This window comes from Mesoplodon mirus, assembly GCF_964341445.2.
Source record: "Mesoplodon mirus genome assembly, chromosome: 5".
NCBI classification, from domain to species: domain Eukaryota; kingdom Metazoa; phylum Chordata; class Mammalia; order Artiodactyla; family Ziphiidae; genus Mesoplodon; species Mesoplodon mirus.
The window spans coordinates 90571606-90592452 of NC_138980.1; the positions used below are offsets into that span (position 1 = coordinate 90571606).

Consider the following 20847-nt stretch of genomic DNA (forward strand, 5'->3'; position numbering starts at 1 on the left):
TAAGAATGAAAATGAAAAGACAAGTCACAGAAAATATTTGCAAAACATATACTTGATAAAGAAACGGTAGCTAGAATATATAAAGAACTCTTAAAATTTAATAAGATAAATGACCCAATTTAAAAATGGGCAAAGTATTTAAATAGACATTTTGCCAAAGAAGACACACAAATGGCTAATGACTGCAGGAAAAATGTTCATCATCATTAGTCATTAGAGAACTGTAAATTACAACCACAATAAGATACCACTTAATACTAGAATGGTTATATAATTATATAAACTACACACACACACACACACACACACACACACACATATATATATATGACTGACAGTGTTATATATCCATATATATGTATATGACTGACAATGTTGTCAAAATGTGATGAAATTGGAACCCTCATATATTACTGATTGCTGGTGGGAATGTAAAATGCTGCAGCCATTCTTAAGCATTTACCTAAGAGTAACAAAAACATATGTTCATACACAGATTTCTATACCAAAGTTCACAGCAATCCTATTCATAATAGCCCCTAACAGGGACTAAATGTGGATCAGTTGGTGAATGTATGAACAAAATGTGGCTTATCCTGACAGCAGAATACTATTCATCAGTAAAAATGAACAAACTATATACATACTATATAACGTGGCTGAACATTAAAATCTTTAAGTAAAAGAAGCCAGATGCAAAAATAAACTACATATTATCTGATTCCACTTCTATGAAACACTCAGAAAAGCCTATCTATGGAGACAGACAGCATATCAGTGGTCGCCTGGAACTGGAGGGAGAAGGGACTTAATGTAAATGGGAACAAGATCTTGGGGAGGGTGATGAAACTGTTTTAAAACTCAATAGTGGTGATGACTGCATAGGTGTAAACAATTACTAACAACTATTGAATTGTACAATTAAAATATGTATATAAATTACACCACAATAAAGTTGTTAAAAAAGAAACCCACAAGCATGATAAGAATCCTCTTTTCTTTTTACACTTTAGCCAAAAATTATGGTGGAACTCTGTGTGAAGTTTTTTTATTCCTTTATTTATTCACCAAACATTTACTGAATAATGGCCATGTACTCAAAATGGCTTTGACTTTGCCACCATGCTATGTTTAAATATTTGATGACTGGGCCTTTTCCAACATCCCTAGGAATTTGGCAGTGATCAGACTATTTATTAATCCATGGGATTCTGAATCAGGGACAAAACAGGGCTGAACATGGCAGACTGGGGGAATTCAAGGATTGACAATCCCCTCTGCGGGGCCTCAGGAAGCATCAATAGACCAGATTCTGGTCAGGCAGGTTGGCAAGCAGGAGGGACACAGTTCATCCAGTCCCTCTGAAGGGAGTCAAGCCAAGCAGCCCTCCTGTGAACAGCTGGTGCTCTATACCACAACACCAGCTTTGGGATACAATTCTAACACCCACCTCATTCCCTAACTGAATTCTCATAACACTAAGCAAGCCCACTGAACTGTACTAAGGCTATAAAAGTTTAACATTATAATGGAAGGCAGATTTGTCCAAACTCTATAAATGTTCAAAATTTGTACATTTTATCACATATAAAGGCACTTTTTGTTCTTCAATTTCTTTTGTTATTCTAGTGCTATTTTTCAATACAGTAGCGTTAAAAATAAATGATATAAGGGATACGAAGATGTAGTACGTATATACAATGGAATATTACTCAGCCATAAAAAAGAATGAAAATTTGCCATTTGCACCAACATGGGTAGACCTAGAGGTTATCATACTAAGTGAAGTAAGACAGACAGAGATTCCACCTATCACTCATAGGTGGAATCTTAAAAAAAGATACAAATGAACTTATTTACAAAACGGAAACAGACTCACAAACTTTGAAAACAGACTTATGCTTGTCAAAGGGGAAAGGTGGGAGGGAGGGATAAACTAGGAGTTTGGATGTACATATACACGCTACTATATATAAAATAGGTAATCAACAGGGACATACTGTAAAGCACAGGGAACTCTACTCAATATTCTGTAATAACTTATATGGGGAAAGAATCTGAAAAAGAATGGATATATGTATATGTATAACTGAATCATTTTGCTGTACACCTGAAACTAACACAATATTGTAAATCCACTAACTCTAATATAAAATAAAAATTAAATTTAAAAGGAAGATACAACTAAAAAATAAAGGATATAAGCTTTAAAAAGAAACAGAACGTAGAAAATCCTTCAGGCAGGCAAGTAGGGAACACTTGAGTTTTTGCCAATCAAGCCCCATTGATGTCTAAGACATATATTAATTTTCTTAAAGACAAAATAGCTTGAATGTTGGGACATCTACATTTAGACTTTATGTTCTTTCTTTTTATCTGGCACAGTCATTCTGAAGCTGGAGAGAAGGAGGACGCTGCCCAGAACTGCATACACACACCCTGTGTAATGTACTATATGGATGACCTAAAAGGTTTTCCAAAATGGGAAGACTCTCAGAACCCATACTGCATAAAATCTGGACATTGGCATGGATGTCAGGATGGGAGGACTGTGATGAACAGACTAGGTCAACGAAGTTGGATTTCTAAGCTGTTTGGCTTCTCACTTTTTCTGCTTGAACATAACCATTGCTGGTATTTTCAAACTGTACTCATGGAAACAGAATCTCAAAGCATCTTGCCAACAAATATTAATCCTTATTGTTGTCTCAGGAGGTAGACCAAAAAACAAACCCTATCTACATAGGAATGAAGAGAAAATCACGCTTGAGAGAGTACTGGCTTGCTTTCTGTAAGACTTTAACAACCAATTTATTTGGCAAACATTACATTGAGCACCGATGCTTTGCAAGGCACAGATGCATGATGAATGCTTTCAAACTGCAGACTTTTATAACTTGAAAGGGCCCATTTTAAAGTTGTGACTCATTTATGGGCCTGAAAATGCTACATCTGTATATACGAATCAGACCCTGGAAGTATAAGTTTACAAGGTATTACATGACCATCATCCATAAATTACAAACACATTGATGAAATGCGTAGACTTTACCTAGCAACAGCTGAAACTTGAAGTGGTAAGAAATAATCTAATTATCCAGGATACTGTAATAAATCAAGGTGCCAGCAGGATGCATAGTTTATGACTACTTTTACAACTACTGAAGAAACTTGATGACAAGTAACATGCTTCAAATTTAAGTAAATCAACAGGAAATGAGGCATCTCTGGGGATCAGGGCTTGAAAAAGGGTGGGCCTTTGAGTGAGTCTCCTAAAAATGTAAAAAATAAATCATAGATGGCAGATCAAGAAAACAAGCTCATGTTCTAAAAGTGTAGCCTCTCATTTCGCATCCCCCTACATGTGATCCTATATAAATAATAAATAAATAAATAAATAGAACAAATGAAACTTTCAGATCCCAGCTACCTCTCCTTCTTGAAAAACTGGCTTATATCACATTAAAAAAATAAAGCAAATGAAAACTTTTTTGAAACGAGAAACTTGAAAATTAGAACTTACATCATTTAATCATCCTAAATAGTTTATCACATATTGAAACTTAAAGTTCAGTTTTATGTAAAATTGGCCTCTATATAGAGGAAGTCACAATGTATATGATTTGAGAGTAACAGGTTCACACCTACTTATAAAATGGTAACCACCACAATGGTTAATTAATTTCCTAGATGTAAATAACTACCATTCTATAATTTGGCTTTATTGATTCTCAGGAATAAGGGTATTCATTTTACCTTAGTATGTACAAAATTTAGATGATATTCAGGGCCCACATTCAATAGAAAATGGAGGCCTAAATCAGATATCCTCTATGAATTGGTGTTAAGAGTATAAAAAGCTGTTTAGTTACAAAATAAGGTATTCTAATCCTACAAGGACTTTCCTTAGCAAGGCCTCCTTCATAATACTGATGTCTGAAGACATAACCAATTCTTGTGCTAAAAACAGCTATTTTATATGAAATATATGGTGTATAAAGTTTCATTATGGGGCATGATTTGACATAGGATATAACATTCTATGTTATAATAAAATAAGTTTCAACTGCATTTCAGAAATCACCTTCCAAGCAATTAATAAGAATGCAATGTGACCATTAGTGACAGAATTTTTAAAAAAAGGCTAAATTGGTTAATGGAAGAAATGAAACATGCTTTTAAGACACTGAATAGTAGATTCTAAACACAATTCAAACTCCACTCCTCAGGTTGCCTTGGAAAATTTAAAAAATAAATACCAAATATGTTTTCATCTGTTTTTAGTGATGGAAAGAATTTATTCTTAATCCACCTAAAATGCAGTTTAGATTACTAGAAGCTATTCAAAATAAATTTCACTGTTTGCTTCTCTAATTTTCCCACTTTGAAAAAAAAGCAAAGCATTCTTAAGTCATTTTTAGAAAATTTACTCTAACTACTGCCTATTAGTTAATGCACACAAATGTTCTTAGATTAAAACAATGAGATGAATAAAAAGAGTGTTTTTAGCTACTAATGTCTTAACTAAAGGAATCTTTTCCAGACACAGAAACAGTGCCAGCATGCCTAGTTTATTACACATTTCTACAATGTCACTTTTCTGCTTGGTAACATTGCCAACGAAGCTCCCAGTTTGCCTTTCTTTCCCCTTCTTCCTCTCCATCCTAAAGTTGGCTCCTCTCCCACAATATAAAACTTGTAGAAAAATAAAAAGAATATATTGAACCAAGAAACATTTCTAAAAAATTTTCAAACTGTATAGAAAGTTACAACCCCTTTCTATAACCTTTGGAAACTTCAGTGTTGACATAGTACTATGTTGGCTAAACAAATGTTCTTCTCCCCTCTTGGATATTCTCAATGCACATTCACATATTAAATGCTCTGAGAAGTAAAAAGGAAAAAAAACAAAACACTCTTCTTTATGTAATACAGCACTGGCCCATGGTATCCAGTCCTACCCCTTGTAAAACAGCTACTAACCTTCCTCCAAAACAGTGTCCAGTGAAACACACTTTGGGATGAACAATTCACCTATGCCATCTTTACAGAGCCAGCGAAGCCTCAAAAAGATTAGGTCAGGATAGGGTAATTCCCAATTTTCAGGACCACAAGCTCTGGAAGTCAGACTTCTTCTAAAATATAAATGTTCCTGAAGTTTCTCCTGAACAGCCTCAGGCCACACTTTCCAGCCTGCTTTAAAAGGGAGTGTTCTTTGCAGGCCTGATGTCACCTCAACACAAGGCCAGACCAGAATCAGAGAGAGAAGGGATATTGTAATCTGGTCTGGGGCAGCCTCCTCCTGACAAGTGTAGGGCACAGAAATAATGTCAGACACTTCCTGCTCTGCTTCCTCTAATCAAAGAGAGAAAGAGAGCAAGAGCAAGAGAGAGAGAGAGAGAGGGAGATGGAAGGAAGAAGGGAGGGAGGGAGGAAGGGAGGGAGGGAGAAAGGAAAGAAGGAAGGAAGGAAGGGAGGAAGGAAGAAAGGAAGGAAGGGAGGGAGGGAGGGAGGGAGGGAAGGAGGGGGAAAGGAAGGAAGGAAGGGAGAAAGGGAGAAGGGAGGGAGGGAGGGAGAAAGGAAGAAGGAAGGGAGGGAGGGAAGGAGGGGGAAAGGAAGGAAGGAAGGGAGAAAGGGAGAAAGGGAGAAGGAAGGGAGGGAGGGAAAAAAGAAAAGAAAGAAAAAGAAAAGAAAAAAAAGAGTTCTTATAACTTATAGGTAAATCAGAGGTGCATGATCTGCCAGGGAAAGTAATACCATCAGGAATAGATGCCTCCTATAGGATGCCCTCCTCATTAGTGGAGAATATTTTCCAGAAACCTCTAGATGTGCTGTGCTCAGTAGACGGAGACAGATAGTTTTGCAAAACAAACTGCTCCAGAAAGCCATCTGCCTTTCTCTCTCTCTCTCAAAATCTCTCCTTTAAAAAATATTTTTAGAGTTATTCTAATAAACTAAGAAGAGAATTTCTGTCAGGTGTGAATCCCCCTTTATAGGGAATATTTGGATGAATCAAAGATGGACCTGGTGGAGCTCATTCAAATCCAAATTCCAAACCAAATAATAAGTGAGTTGTGTATTATATTTAAGTATTGCAGATTTCACAAAGGAAAGGAAGGAAGGAGAGAAGGATGGATGGCCAGAAGGAAGGCCAGAGAGTAAACATCTAAGGAAGTGAAAGTTGCAGGCTACACATGTTCAAAATTAACTTGGAAAAACAAAGCAAATTTAAAAAATATCTTTGTATCTTACACATTACAGTCTAGAGATTGTGTGCAGCAAAATGGGAAGTTTAATGAAAAACAGAATGTGGAAAATCTCCTACTATCACAATACTGGTGAATGATTTTCTTCTCAACACTTGTACAATTATAATATATTATCTTTGGAAGAGAAAAGCTTGTCAATCCATGTAGTTTGCAATGAAGAATCCAAGGCAAAAAGAAGCAAGCTGGTTGACCCGAGGTCACTGAGCCCCTAAATTGCACTACTGGGACTAAATCCCATGATTGTCCCAGTCATGGCTGTGGGCTCTTTCCCTTCCCCAACCCATGGATTTTTTCCCTTTAGGTAACTGTTGGCTGCAGACTCTCATTCTTGATATGAAACAGAGAATTTTCACTTTCTCGTGCCTTTTTATATGAAAACAAGGATGATCCATCATCTAACAATCTCAGCACGTTAAAAAGCACACATACTTTGGGTTGTGAGAAGGTTTGGCACAGCTTGCCTCAGGCTTTCTGTGTTTAGGGACAATGGGTTAAAAAGCTAAGATGAACAATTTTGAAAAGAAAATGAATGACATGTGCACGATTTTGAAGCTGTGTTATTGAATTGGCCCTTGGGAAGCAGATGCACTAGGGACCACCCATATAAGTGTATGTGTTGTTCAATTATGCTTTTATCTCCATTGTTATGTTGTTATGCACAACATTTAAGGAAGAGTAATCTTCATAAACTAAATAGGTATATCAACTAAGGTTTTCCATATTTATTCTTGAAACTTTATAGGTACAGCTGCTCCAGAAAATATGACAAGCCTCTAAATACCATGATTACTAGGAAACAAAGCATTACCATAAGCAGTCTACCTTTATTTAAAAGGAAAAACTTTAAAATCTCAAATGGCATATTTATGTAGAGAAGTCCTAAAAAAGATTCAGGTACATAATATTAAACACTAGTCACTACAAAATTTCTCATAAAAGCAGGTGGACTCACCAAACATGCTGGCCTCAGCTCCCTCCCTAGACCCCCTTAAAATGACTAGAAAACAAAAAAAAAGCACAACCCCACAGGGGTTATGAGTGACAAGACGGTAATAAAGTAGCTAGAAAGCCAACTGACCAGTGATAGCTTGAAAAAAGAGAATTCTAGACCAGCAGTGGGGAAAAGTCAGGAAGCAACCATATTTGCACTGAGAACCAGCAACCTTGCCCCTGCCTACACACACACACCAAAGACTCAGGAATTCTCGGCACCAGTACCTCTATAAGAGGAGATAAATGACAGAGCTTTCAACGTGAGGACAGGTTCAAATACTGCATAAAAGCAGTTAGACATCTACATTCCCTCTTCCACTCTGTGTAACTGGTAATGCCTTTTGCCAACCTGGAAGAAGTCTGCAGATATATTGTCTGGAGAGGTAAAACACAAGGTCTATGGGCTGACTGCAGGGCGTTAAGCACTGGAGAGAGTAAGCCTATTCCATTGCAACTAGGAAGATAAATACATGTTCACATATTAACTGCTGAGACCCCTTCTTTGCCCCATCTTTCAGTTCCCAGAACACTGCCACCCAAGCATCCACTTTCATGGCAGGACAGTAAAAAACACTTCCCATGAGCCAGCTGGATTGTTCAGAGAAAAATAAAAATATGTAAAGATACTGAAACCAGTGTTCCATGCACCCACCCAAATTACCCTGTAGTGAAGTCCACAGTCGACAGTTCTAGATGTGTACAGAAAGCTTCTAATCAGGTCTTTAGTGCCTCAATCTTAAGTATGAGTGGACAGCTAAGGTTACTTAAATACTTAAGGAAAGCTTCTAAAACAGACAGAAGCCAAAACCAAAAACAAACAAACAAAACAAACCCCAGAAAAATACATCTTTGGGGAAACAAAAAATATACAAAGGGAAAAATTTCAAACATTATCATTAATATATCTAGAGAAATAAAACAGTACATCTATGAAAAGAAACCATGATGCTAGTTTAAAAAATGGGCATTTGAGGATCAAATATGAGGCTTTGAAAATTAATACACAGTAAAGAAGAAATAAAATTCCAAAAGAAAGAGTTTGAAAGATAAATTGAGGTTATCCTCCATATATGAAGGGAAAACAGAGATGGAAGACAATACAGAAGGAAATAAGAAAAAACTAAAAAAGAAGGGCCAATACCCATAAACAAAAAAACAGGAACAAAAATCATTAAATAATTCAAGAAAATTTCCAAGAACTGAAGGAAATTAATTCCAAGATTGAACAGGCCCACTGGATTAAAATAGAATCACACCATGATATACCCTGGTGCAATTTTAGATCACTGATTCTAAAAGCTTCCAGAAAAAAAAAGGGGGGGATTAAAAAATGAGAATAGTATCAGACTGCTGGACCTTGGATGCCAGAAGAAAATGAAGTCTTCAATATTCTGCGAGAAAGTGCTTTTCAATCTAGAGTTTTCTATCCAGCCCAGTGATCAATGAAGCAAGAGACAAGAATGAATGCTGCCATACCTGCAAGTTCTCAAAAAATATCTCTCTCACCCAGTACCTTTCCTCAGAAGCTACTGGAGGATGGAGTTTCCAAAATGAGGGAATAAATGAAGAAAGAGGGAGAAATGAGGTTCAAGAAAAAAGGTACTCAACATACAAACAAGGCAAAGGAAATCCCCAATACGATGGAGTTTACAAAGTATCCAGAAATTCAAGTTCAAGGTGAAATGGATAGATTTTCCCCAATATATAAATCCAATATAGAAAACTGAGCAAATAAAAAGAGGCAATTATTAATTCCAGAGAAAATTTTAAAAATGTGCAGAAAAGGCAAAATGTTTATAATATACTACATAGTTCAACTACAAGTGCAGTTCGCATAGTCATAATAATGTAAATATGCAATACAGATTATTGGTATTTACATAACTTACTGAGAAGAAAAATTACTTTTTTGGTGGGTAGAGTCGGGAAAGTGTGTACATGAAAGTGAAAGAAAACTAAAACTCCAACTTCCTTAAAAATCTAGATGAAAGTCTAAAGGTAGCAAATAAGCAATGCCATTTAGAAATATGGAAAGCAATTACTAAAGAAATGGCTAAAGGAATTTAAAGTGATTGCTTCTGGAAAGTAGATATGGGTGAGGTGTGTTCTGAGTTTGCTATTTTTGCAACAATTCTCATACAGATATTTCCTTTGTTAAACTATTTGTGTGTGTGTATCTGAATGTTTGATTTTCAAAAACTAAATTTAAAAATACCTAGCTACTACAAACACCAACATCCTAATACTTAACAGTTCTATAAACTCCTAAGTCATTCCTATATGTCTATTGCTAATTTCAACTGGAATTTTCTTCACCAAGGTCACAAGAGGTTCCCCCCTCATTATGATAGAGTTCCTCCTGTTTACGTAACAAATCTATTTTTGCTTGTTTGTTAAATGGCAAGGTGAACATCACAGGTGCTCTAACTGATTAACCTAGACTCACTGAACAGTTCCTGAGTTCTGAGACGGTCTAGGCTCTACACCACCAGAGCTCTTCAGACAATAAAACAAATACACACAGTCTCTTTTCACTAACTGTTGAGAGGTCAATAAGACCAAATATACACATATAAGCCCCTTATCAGTAATCACATGAACACTATTATAAATAGCACTACAATCAACAAACCACTTTGAGACATTCCCTAAAGTTCAGACATCTTGCATCCCCACTTTTCCACTGGATTTCTGTCTCAACAATAATCAATACTATAACCAAAGAGGTGCCAAAATGATTCAGTATTACCATTAAACAAATGTTTCCGATGGAAGTCTCCTATGCAATTTGTAGGTCTCCAAGTTTTGACAAGGATTATAAAAGCAGCCCTCTACTGAAAACTGATTAAATTAGAAAAGAAAATACATAATCATCAAGACATTGCTGTATGCAAGGTATCTTAAGAAAAGTTCTGTCGCACTCATTTAAAAGAAGCCCATTAGAGAACCCCAGATTTTCAAGAGTGAGTCTCTACATGCCTCTAGTCCAAAATGTGTTCTTTCTCCCACTTTCAAGGACACCATAAGACAAATTATGTTCTCAGGAAAAGAAACAAACTTACCTTTCACAAGCTCGGACAGTCCATGCGGCAATTATCCATAATGAGATACTAAAAACCAAGAGTACAGTTCCTGGGCATATAGTCATTAAGGTCTTCATAACAAAACGCGTATTGAAGTTTATCTTATTAAGTGCTCCAATGCTTCTAGAAGAGGCATCAGTGAAAAGTTTGCTGTGTAAAAGCATGACTCTGGCAATCAGATAGAGTCTTAAGAACATTGGTATAGATAAAATAATATCCACATCAGCGGTGGTGGTGGATGGGGCATAGGAGAAGGCAAGCCGGGCCGTCCATGTGAACGTATAATTCCCAGGTATGGGATGAATAGCACACACCAGTATTTCCAAGCAGATGAAGAAAATACGCTCATAAGTCATGGCTATTCTCCAGTCATCTGCTCCATTGTCCACCATGAACAACTGAAAAAATAAAGTAGAAAATCAGCTTCAGTATGGCATGAATGGTCCACAAGTGTTAGTGCAGATTTTTAAAATACATAACAGGTGACTTTTAGCAATCATGGCGAGCTCTAGGTCATAACTTCTAAATGCTAGCTCGCGCACCGCAACGGAGAGTAGCCCCCGCTCGTCACAACTAGAGAAAGCCCGCGTGCAGCAATGAAGACCCAATGCAGCCAAAAATAAATAAATAGATAAATAAATAAATAAATAAATTTTAAAATAATAAATAAATAAATGCTAGCCAGGTACACTATTTTAAGAAAATGGTATTGGCACAAAAGGAGAACTTTATTTTGTTAACAATTAAAATTACAAACTTGCTATACAGGAGCCGAAGATATTTTGGAGTCCGTGCCCCTGGACAATCACGTTAGTGACATCATTTTAAAATAAGGGGCTTGGGCCTGTCAGTAATGTATCTCCTCCTTAGATGAAGTCAGAAGGACTTGCTTTATAACAAGTTTGCTCTCCTCTTTCAGGGTCTGGATCTAAACCTTGCACAATTCTAGTCATATTCTCAGTGAAATCTATTTACAGTGCCTCTGCAATCAATTATACCCTATAATGCAACAATGTCTGAGTGTTCTTAAAGGAAATCTTATTCTTGGCTTCCGAGAGGAAATCACAAGGGACCATAGTCAAATGTGGCAAAAACATTTCTTCCAGCTTCCTCGCTCCTGCTCTATTTTTTCTCTTTTCTTCTGCTCTCCCATAGCCTTCCCTTGGATTATTAATTTGTTTTCCATCTTTCTTTCTCAGTTTCCTTTTTCCTATTTCTGTCATTCTTCACTCCACAATGAAAGAAAACAAAAAGAAAAGAAAGAAAAAGGAGATAGATAGACGAGAGATAGACAGACAGATAGACCGACCGACCATAAAAGGAACAGAAAAGAATGTTTCCTGTCTTCGCTGGTTGTTCAGTAAACAAGTCCCCCAGGCTCTAGTCCATAAACAACCAAAGGCATCTGGAAATGTGTGGTGACATTTCTGACTGCCTCAGTGACTTGTGAAGGCTACTGGCATTTAGAGCCAGGAAGCCAGCGGTGCCAAGCAGGCTGCGATTCTAAGAGTCCCACGCACAAAAAAGACCTGTCTGCCCAGAATGCTGACAGTGCTCCCCCACTGAGAAAGATGACATATTCTTTGCCTTTTGGTAAGTAGCCAACTTATGTAGAAAGCATGAGATGAAAGCAACTCAAGTGAGAACAGTGTGTTCTCAGGTAAGTGAGTCACAAAGGAAGTCGGCTGAGCAGACCCCCAGGATGACTAGATTCTATGATCTCTGATCCTGTAGGGTCAAAAAAGAGTCATTTTCCCACCACTTAAATGGTTACAAATTCCCATTCTAGGATAATTATTCTGCAGGTCATAGCTACTGCCCATGCTGTTGTTCAAACACTGCCATCAACGCTACTTTGCAAGGACAGGAATTTGAGGACAAAAATGATCACTTCTTTCTGGTACTTCAAAAAGTTAGAGAATAAGCAGAATCTCTTGTCAAAATTTTAACAAATTAAGTTATGGTAACATAATGGCTTTGGGTATGCCTTTATTATATCTTTTTATCTAGGGACCTCAAAGTGTTTGATAAATAAATGCTAACAGACAGTACAAATTAGACTTTCCAGTGTCCAATAAAGCAACAGATCATAAATAAAGCTGCCAAGTTGGCTATATAAATATTCCTGTTCAGTTCACCACTTTCAATACCACGTTGGCATAAAGGGTTTCATTAATAAAGATATACAAAAGATTGTATAGAAATAATGGTAGACATCTTCTAAACTTTATATCAGTAAGTATTTACTGGGTACTTTATAACTCTAAAGGAATGTGACCCCAAAATATTTTAAGGTGTTTATGTTCAAAAGAATGTATCCCTCCAACTAGTTCCTTTGAGAGGCTCTGTATATTCTAGAGATGCTATCGCGGCTCTCTTTGTTAACTGCTATCAGGGCCTAGTATAAGTCACGTAAGAAAAACAGTATTGTTATTTAAATCTACATTTCCATTTCTACCGAAAATGGTATTACCCAGTTTGTCTACTTTCTTCACCAAACATGGCTCTGAACGACTTGGCAAAACATCAAATCCACCCCCAAAAGAAGTACCAAGCACCAAGACTCCGGCTGAGCACAATTCCAAGACAGGCTTTGCCCACACCATTCTGGGCAACAGCAGCTTAAGTGCAGAATGAGTACCTTCCCAGGTCAGTGGTAAAGAAATGTATAATTCTCAAATATTACTTCCAGTCTCATGTCTTTCTAGGCCTGGCCCTCCTCCCATCACTTAGAGAGCGCTTGTTCCTCTGACCTCAGGCTACTCTCTTTTTCCAGGCCCCTTTTCATTGACCCCTCTGTTCACTTCCCTAACTAGGCTGGTTCTCTCTATTCTTTACCATCACTTCAACCATTATGTCATCGGTATTCTCAGCAGCCTTCTCCTTTATATTCTGGTGGACCTGCCCTGGTAACTTTACATCTAAGACCTGCAGGTGGGCTGGGGTCACCACATGCCTGTGCCTTCAAACTCAGCTGAACCCTTAGCATCCCTGTGATCATGCCCCAGCTCCCTAGAGCTTCTGCCCTGAACAATCATCTTTCTCCTCTAGAGCCAATTTTGTTCCCCTGTCAGTACACTTTCCCCCAGTATCAGAAATATCTCTATTTTAGACTTCAGCCACAAACTCATGCACATCTCACCTTTTCTCCTTATTTCCCTTCTCTTTTGTTCCACCTATTTAAAGCAATGTTACATGAAAACCCAGTTCTCCTGCACTGACAGCCTAGTTCCTGTGTTTTCTCCCTCTCAGCAGAGTATACAAGCAAGTTCAAATCTGTACTGTTCATTAAAATCAAAGCAACACAAACAAACAAGGACCCCCACTGGCTCTATGTCTGCCCTAAGCGGTGTTCATTTTCTCACTTTTCTTTCAGGCCTCAACACCCCCATGGGGCTTCTGTCCTCATCACCCCACCAATATAGCTCTTGCTAAGGGTCACTCAAAATACCTTAATTATGAGATCTGGTCCTTCCATCTTAATTTTTATCTCACTTGATCTGTCTGATATAAATCACTCCTTCCTTCCTAAAAAAGATCTTTTTTCTTGGCTTATGTGACATATTGCTTTTTTCATCTGCCGCCATGCTAAAGAACCCATCTCAGTTTCCTTAAAAGGCACCTTCCTCCTCCCCATTCAAGTGCCCCTGCTCTACTGAGGTCCATCTCTGACTCTTCTTTCTGTACTTTCCTAGGTGATCTCTTCCCTGCCTTTTATCTCCACCACCAGATTCCTCCTACTGGAAGCCAACCTCCATCCTCCAATGACCTGAAAACGTAAATTATATAACCTTGCCATCAAGATTAAAACCATTCCAAGCCCCCCATTCAGCAATCTGGATTTGCCTATCTATTCAATCTCATTGCCCGTTACTCTTCTTACATTTTCCTCTGGTTGCAGATTTCAGAACATACTACCTTAATTGTGCCTCTATGTCCTTGTACATTCTGTCTTAAGGACTGGAAAGTCTTTCCACCTAGCAAATTCTTATTCCTTTAAGACCAATTCCACAGTCACCTCCTTTGGGACACTGTCCAGGCCCCAGACAAATCTGCAAACCCCCCCACTTTGTTACACCACGATCCCTGTATGTGCCTCGTATTGCTGCTGCCACAGAGGACAATAGGGATTTTTTTATCAGATTGTCACCCCTACTTGTCTGTGAGGCTCCTTGAGGGCAGGATCCACATCTACCTAGTAGAGAATAATAAACTCTTGGAAAATGAACTACCTTGCTATTTCTCAGTTAATATTGATTAACTAATCACTGGACAGGTCCTAACGCTAATGATACATGCTCATGGGAGATGAGAATACTAATGCAGAACATAAGTGAAATAAATCTATGACATTTTCCAAATTGATACAGAACACATCCTATTAAATGTTCAGGCATTGCAGCAGCATAATTTTGCAATTCCATAACACGTTCAGTAACGTCCCCAGAGAAAATTTCTATCGTGTAGTTGCTTTCTACTATCAGGGGTTTAATCAACACCTAAAATGATTTTAATTCTTGGTTTTATCACAGCACATACTTCAATGCCAAAGTTAAGAAAGAAATATTTCCTCTATTTTTCACATAATCCCTACCCTTAATTGCTGCTTACTCCTTTGTTTATTCATTTATTTACTAAATATTCAGTGTACTGAATACTTACTATGTGCCAGGCACTGTGCTACATACTAGCCACACAGTAGGATTTATAGCAGAGAGTCTGCCCCATGGAACTAACTTTCACCAGGAAAGAAAGAAAAAAATCAAAAAAGCAGACCTAAAGCAATTTAATGAAGTAATTATGCCTGTGGATACTGCAATGAAGGAAACAAATAAGAGATGAAATAAAGAACAATAAATTGGTGGTGACAGCAGATGTGGTCATCAGGGAAGACATTTTGAGAAGTACCATTTAAGGCAACACCTGGACAAAGAGAAAAGCCAGTCATATAAACTGCCAGGAGAAGAACATTCTAGGCAGAGGAAATAGCACATGTAAAGGCCATGGGCTATAAAAGCTTAGCATGCTTAAGGAAATGAAAGAACACCAGAGTGGCTGAAAGTTAACAATCAAGGGGCAGAGTGAAAGGAGATGAGCTTGAAGAGCCAAAGATGGACCAGACATGCAGGACCTTGTTGGCCATAGTGTCAAGACTGGATTTCAGTCCAAGTGCAGTGGAAACTCACTGAAAGGTATTAGGCAGAGGAGTGACATGATGTGATTTACAGATAAAAGGTCTGATCCTACTGCTGTGGGAAAACCAGAGATTACAAGGGAGGATACTAGTTAGGAAGTTCTATTGCATCTGATTATTTGTAGTTAGTATCCCCCCGACCTAGACCAGGGTGAGTAGGGGTTGCCATGGAAATGAATATAGTGGGTGCATTAGAAATATAGTTTGGAGATCTTGCTAGAATTTGCCGATGGGCTGAATGTGGGAGTGATTAAAAATAAAAAAAGAATCATAGATAACTGAGTTTCTACTCTGTCAAACACAGTGGATGTCTGTACCACTTCCTGAATATAATGGGTTGGATGCAAGGAGTGGGGTGGTTCCATTTTGGCCACTGTCATCTGAGTATAGATGCCAAGTAGGCAGCAGGATATGTAAGTCACTCAGAGGAGAAGTCTGGACTATTGAAATAAATTTGGAAGGTGTCAGTATTTAGGTAGTTTTATGAGATCAAAAGAAAAATTAGAGAAAATGAAGAGGACAGGACACAAGGCCAAGTCCTGAGGAACCCCAAATGCGGAGGGCAGCTGGAACGTCAAGCCCTTCTGTGAAGTAGGAAGAAAAGAATGTGTTATTTTTGGAGTCAAGGGTGAGGGCTGTCAATTATTAACTGTAAAATAATACTTACCAAATTCAGAGCTATGTACATGTATTCAATATTCTATACAGAAAATGAAAACACTCTAAACATCACAGTTTTTCATCATCTGATTCCATGTCAAGTTAAAATCCAACTGTAAAAATACTCCCATTACATTCCATATGGTCCATATAATATATATATATGATCTCTTTTAGGCTAACTTGTGGAGGAGTTAAAGTAATCAAAATGACACATTAAACCATCTCTATATTCATTTATCATTTTGATGTTGATAAAAGAAGAAAGATTTTAGGGCAAAAGCATGACAGTTTCATCTACTTTAATTCTAGAGCTGTGGTTAATGGTCTTTGCCAGAGTAAAGTAACTTGTAGGCATAACAGAATATGCCCTACGAATATATCCCACCACAAGCTTGAACTTTACAGTGCAACTGCTTTATATTTGCTCAGATACTCCAAACATAATCTACTTCAACCTCATTGTCCAAAGTGAACTGGCAGTGAGAGTCATCAGCAGGAAGAAGGTGGGAGAGGTCTGACATAGTGATCAGGTCACATGCTGGTATGGGGACCTCTGCTCAGCCAGCTCAGCTGGAGAAGCCTCAGCTGCCTTTGACATATGATTTTCCTCTTCAATGAGGTTGAAAGCTCTATGGTCTGATCTGGGACAGTGTCTTACATATCCTGGGTTTCCTTTCTGGTAGAGAATTCACAGCAGTGCTCAGCAAAATAGTGGTGCTTGAAAATCATTCTGAAAAAATTTAGGCATGTATTGGTTAAGAAAGTAAGTATAGGTAGAATAGCCAAAAAAACTCTGAAAAGAAACAGTAATAGGAAGAAGCAGCTCTGATAGATTATTAAACAAATTAATGATTGAAACTATGTGGTACTGGCACATAAAATAACAGAGAGGCCAATGGGACAGGACAGAAAGTTCAAACTAGACCCAACACACTGGGAATTTCACAGGATTATAAAGGCAGACAATCAAATCAGTGGGGAAAACACAGTATATTAAAAAATGATTTGGGGACAACTAAACAGCCATCTGGAGAAACATAAAGTTGAAAGGATGCCTCATAGCAAATACATCAAGAAAAATTCCTGGCGGAGGAAAGATTTCGATGTAAAAATGAAACTATTAACATGTTAGAAGAAATCATGTGAGAATTATTTTGCAAGCTCACTAAAAGGAAGCCCTTTTATTTATTTATTTATTTAAGTATAGTTGATTTACAATGTTGTGTTAGTTTCAGGTGTACAGCAAAGTGATTCAGTTATACATACATATGTATTTTCTTTTTCATATTCTTTTCTATTATGGTAAGAAAGGTCTTTTAACTCTGAGAAAAACACCAGAGTCTTAAAAGAAAATACTGATACATTTTTGGATTGACTACACTAATCTTTTGTTTTCTGCACCTGGCCAAAACTATAACAAAGAGAATAAAAAAGACAAACACCAAACCATGCAAAAACTCTTCACAACTGTTACCACAAAAAACTAATTTCCCCAACTGTATAAAATTTCTTATAAATCCTTAAGAAAGAGATGAGCAGCCTAACAGAAAAATAAACAAAGGATACAAATAGCAGGTCATGGAAAAGGAACTAAAAATAGCTCTTAAAGCTATATAAAAAAAAAGATGCTCAACTTCAATCATAAGAGGAAAATGTGATACCATGTTTTTGAGCTGTCATATTGAACAATACCTAAAAGTTTTATAACACACTATATTAGTGAAGGTGTGGAGAAACAGGAACTCTCATACATTGCAGGGGGAAGTGTAAATCGGTATAAACCCTGGGAGGGCAATTTATCAGGTCATAAATGTACATACTCTTTGATCATGCAATTTCATTTCCTTAGATGAAATTTGTCCTATTGACATATTTACCCATGTGAGAGCAAACATGTATGATCTTTTGTTACAGCACTGATTGTATATTAGCAAAAGACTAGAAATAATCTCAATATCCACTAATAGGGAAGATGATTAAACAAATTAGAGATGTCCACAAAATGGAATAGTATGCTGTTAAAAAAAAGATGATAAAATTGTTACATACTATCTAAGAAAGTGGTCTACTTTTTTTAACATCTTTATTGGAGTATAATTGCTTTACAATGGTGTGTTAGTTTCTACTTTACAACAAAGTGAACCAGTTATACATACACATATGTTCCCATATCTCTTCCATCTTGTGCCTAAATCCCTCCCACCCTCCCTATCCCACCTCTCTAGGTGGTCACAAACCACCTAGCTGATCTCCCTGTGCCATGCATGCCGCTGCTTCCCACTAGCTATCTACCTTACATTTGGTAGTGTATATGTGTCCATGCCACTCTCTCACTTCGTCACAGCTTACCCTTCCCCCTCCCCATATCCTCAAGTCCATGCTCTAGTAGGTCTGTGTCTTTATTCCCGTCCTACCCCTAGGCTCTTCATGACATTCTTTTTTTCTTAGATTCCATATATATGTGTTAGCACACGGTATTTGTTTTTCTCCTTCTGACTTACTTCACTCTGTATGACAGACTCTAGGTCCATCCACCGCACTACAAATAACTCAATTTCGTTTCTTTTTATGGCTGAGTAATATTCCATTGTATATAGGTGCCACATCTTCTTTATCCATTCATCTGCTGATGGACACTTAGACTGCTTCCATGTACTGCCTATTGTAAATAGAGCTGCAATGAACATTGTGGTACATGACTCTTTTTGAATTATGGTTTTCTCAGGGTATATGCCCAAGAGTGGGATTGCTGGGTCGTATGGTAGTTCTTTTTTTTTTTTTTTTGGCGGTATGCGGGCCTCTCACTGTTGTGGCCTCTCCTGCTGTGGAGCACAGGCTCCGGATGCACAGGCTCAGCGGCCACGGCTCACGGGCCCAGCTGCTCCGCGGCATGTGGGATCTTCCCAGACCGGGGCATGAACCCGTGTCCCCTGCATTGGTAGGTGGACTCTCAGCCACTGTGCCTCAGGGAAGCCCGGTAGTTCTATTTATAGTTTTTTAAGGAACCTCCATACTGTTCTCCATAGTGGCTGTATCAATTTACATTCCCACCAACACTGCAAGAGGGTTCCCTTTTCTCCACACCCTCTCCAGCATTTATTGTTTGTAGATTGTTTTGATGATGGCTATTCTGGCCAGTGTGAGGTAATACCTCATTGTAGTATTCATTTGCATCTCTCTAATGAATAGTGATGTTCAGCATCCTTTCATGTATTTGTCGGCAATCTGTATATCATCTTCTTTGGAGAAATGTCTATTTAGGTCTTCTGCCCATTTTTGGATTCGGTTGTCTGTTTTTTTGATATTGAGCTGCATGAGCTGCTTGTATATTTTGGACATTAATCCTCTGTCACTTGCTTCATTTGCAAATATTTTCTCCCATTCTAAGGGTTCTCTTTTGGTCTTGTTTATGGTTTCCTTTGCTGTCCAAAAGCTTTTAAGTTTCATTAGGTCCCATTTGTTTATTTTTGCTTTTATTTCCATTTCTCTAGGAGGTGGGTCAAAAAGTATCTTGCTGTGATTTATGTCATAGAGGGTTCTGCCTATGTTTTCCTCTAAGAGTTTGATAGTCTGGCCTCACATTTAGGTCTTTAATCCATTTTGAGTTTATTACTGTGTATGGTGTTAGGGAGTGTTCTAATTTCATACTTTTACATGTACCTGTCCAGCTTTCCCAACACCACTTATTGAAGACGCTGTCTTTTCTCCACTGTATATTCTTGCCTCCTTTATCAAAGATAAGGTGACCATATGTGCGTGGGTTTATCTCTGGGCTTTCTATCCTGTTCCATTGATCTATCTTTCTGTTTTTGTGCCAGTACCATACTGTCTTGATTACTGTAGCTTTCTGATGTAGTCTGAAGTCAGGGAACCTGATTCCTCCAGCTCCATTTTTCATTCTCAAGATTGCTTTGGCTATTCGGGGTCTTTTGTGTTTCCATACAAATAGTGAAATTTTTTGTTCTAGTTCTGTAAAAAATGCCAGTGATCGTTTGATAGGGATTGCATTGAATCTGTAGATTGCTTTGGGTAGTAGAGTCATTTTCACAATGTTGATTCTTCCAATCCAAGAACATGGTACATCTCTCCATCTATTTGTATCATCTTTAATTTCTTTCATCAGTGTCTAATAATTTTCTGCATACAGGTCTTTTGTCTCCTTAGGTAGGTTTATTCCTAGATATTTTATTCTTTTTGTTGCAGTGGTAAGTGGGAGTGTTTCCTTAATTTCACTTTCAGATTTTTCATCATTAGTGTATAAGAATACCAGAGATTTCTGTGCATTAATTTTGTATCCTACTACTTTACCAAATTCATTGATTAGCTCTAGTAGTTTTCTGGTAGCATCTTTAGGATTCTCTATGTATAGTATCATGTTATCTGCAAACAGTGACAGCTTTACTTCTTCTTTTCCGATTTGGATTCCTTTATTTCTTTTTCTTCTCTGATTGCTGTGGCTAGAACTTCCAAAACTATGTTGAATAAGAGTGGTGAGAGTGGGCAAACTTGTCTTGTTCCTGATCGTAGTGGAAATGGTTTCAGTTTTCACCTTGAAGACGATGTTGGCTGTGGGTTTGTTGTATATGGCCTTTATTATGTTGAGGAAAGTTCCCTCAATGCCTACTTTCTGCAGGGTTTTTATCAT

General features: G+C 37.7%; 1 protein-coding gene across 1 annotated transcript in view; it reads right to left on the reverse strand.

The window, feature by feature from the left end:
• The window catches only part of KCNN2 (potassium calcium-activated channel subfamily N member 2), a 177802-nt gene that overhangs the window by 121598 nt on the left and 35357 nt on the right, over nucleotides 1–20847 (reverse strand). The window contains exon 3 of the mRNA XM_082621883.1: nucleotides 10325–10743. Coding sequence (XP_082478009.1) covers nucleotides 10325–10743 — 419 coding nt within the window. The remainder of the gene's footprint in view (nucleotides 1–10324; nucleotides 10744–20847) is intronic.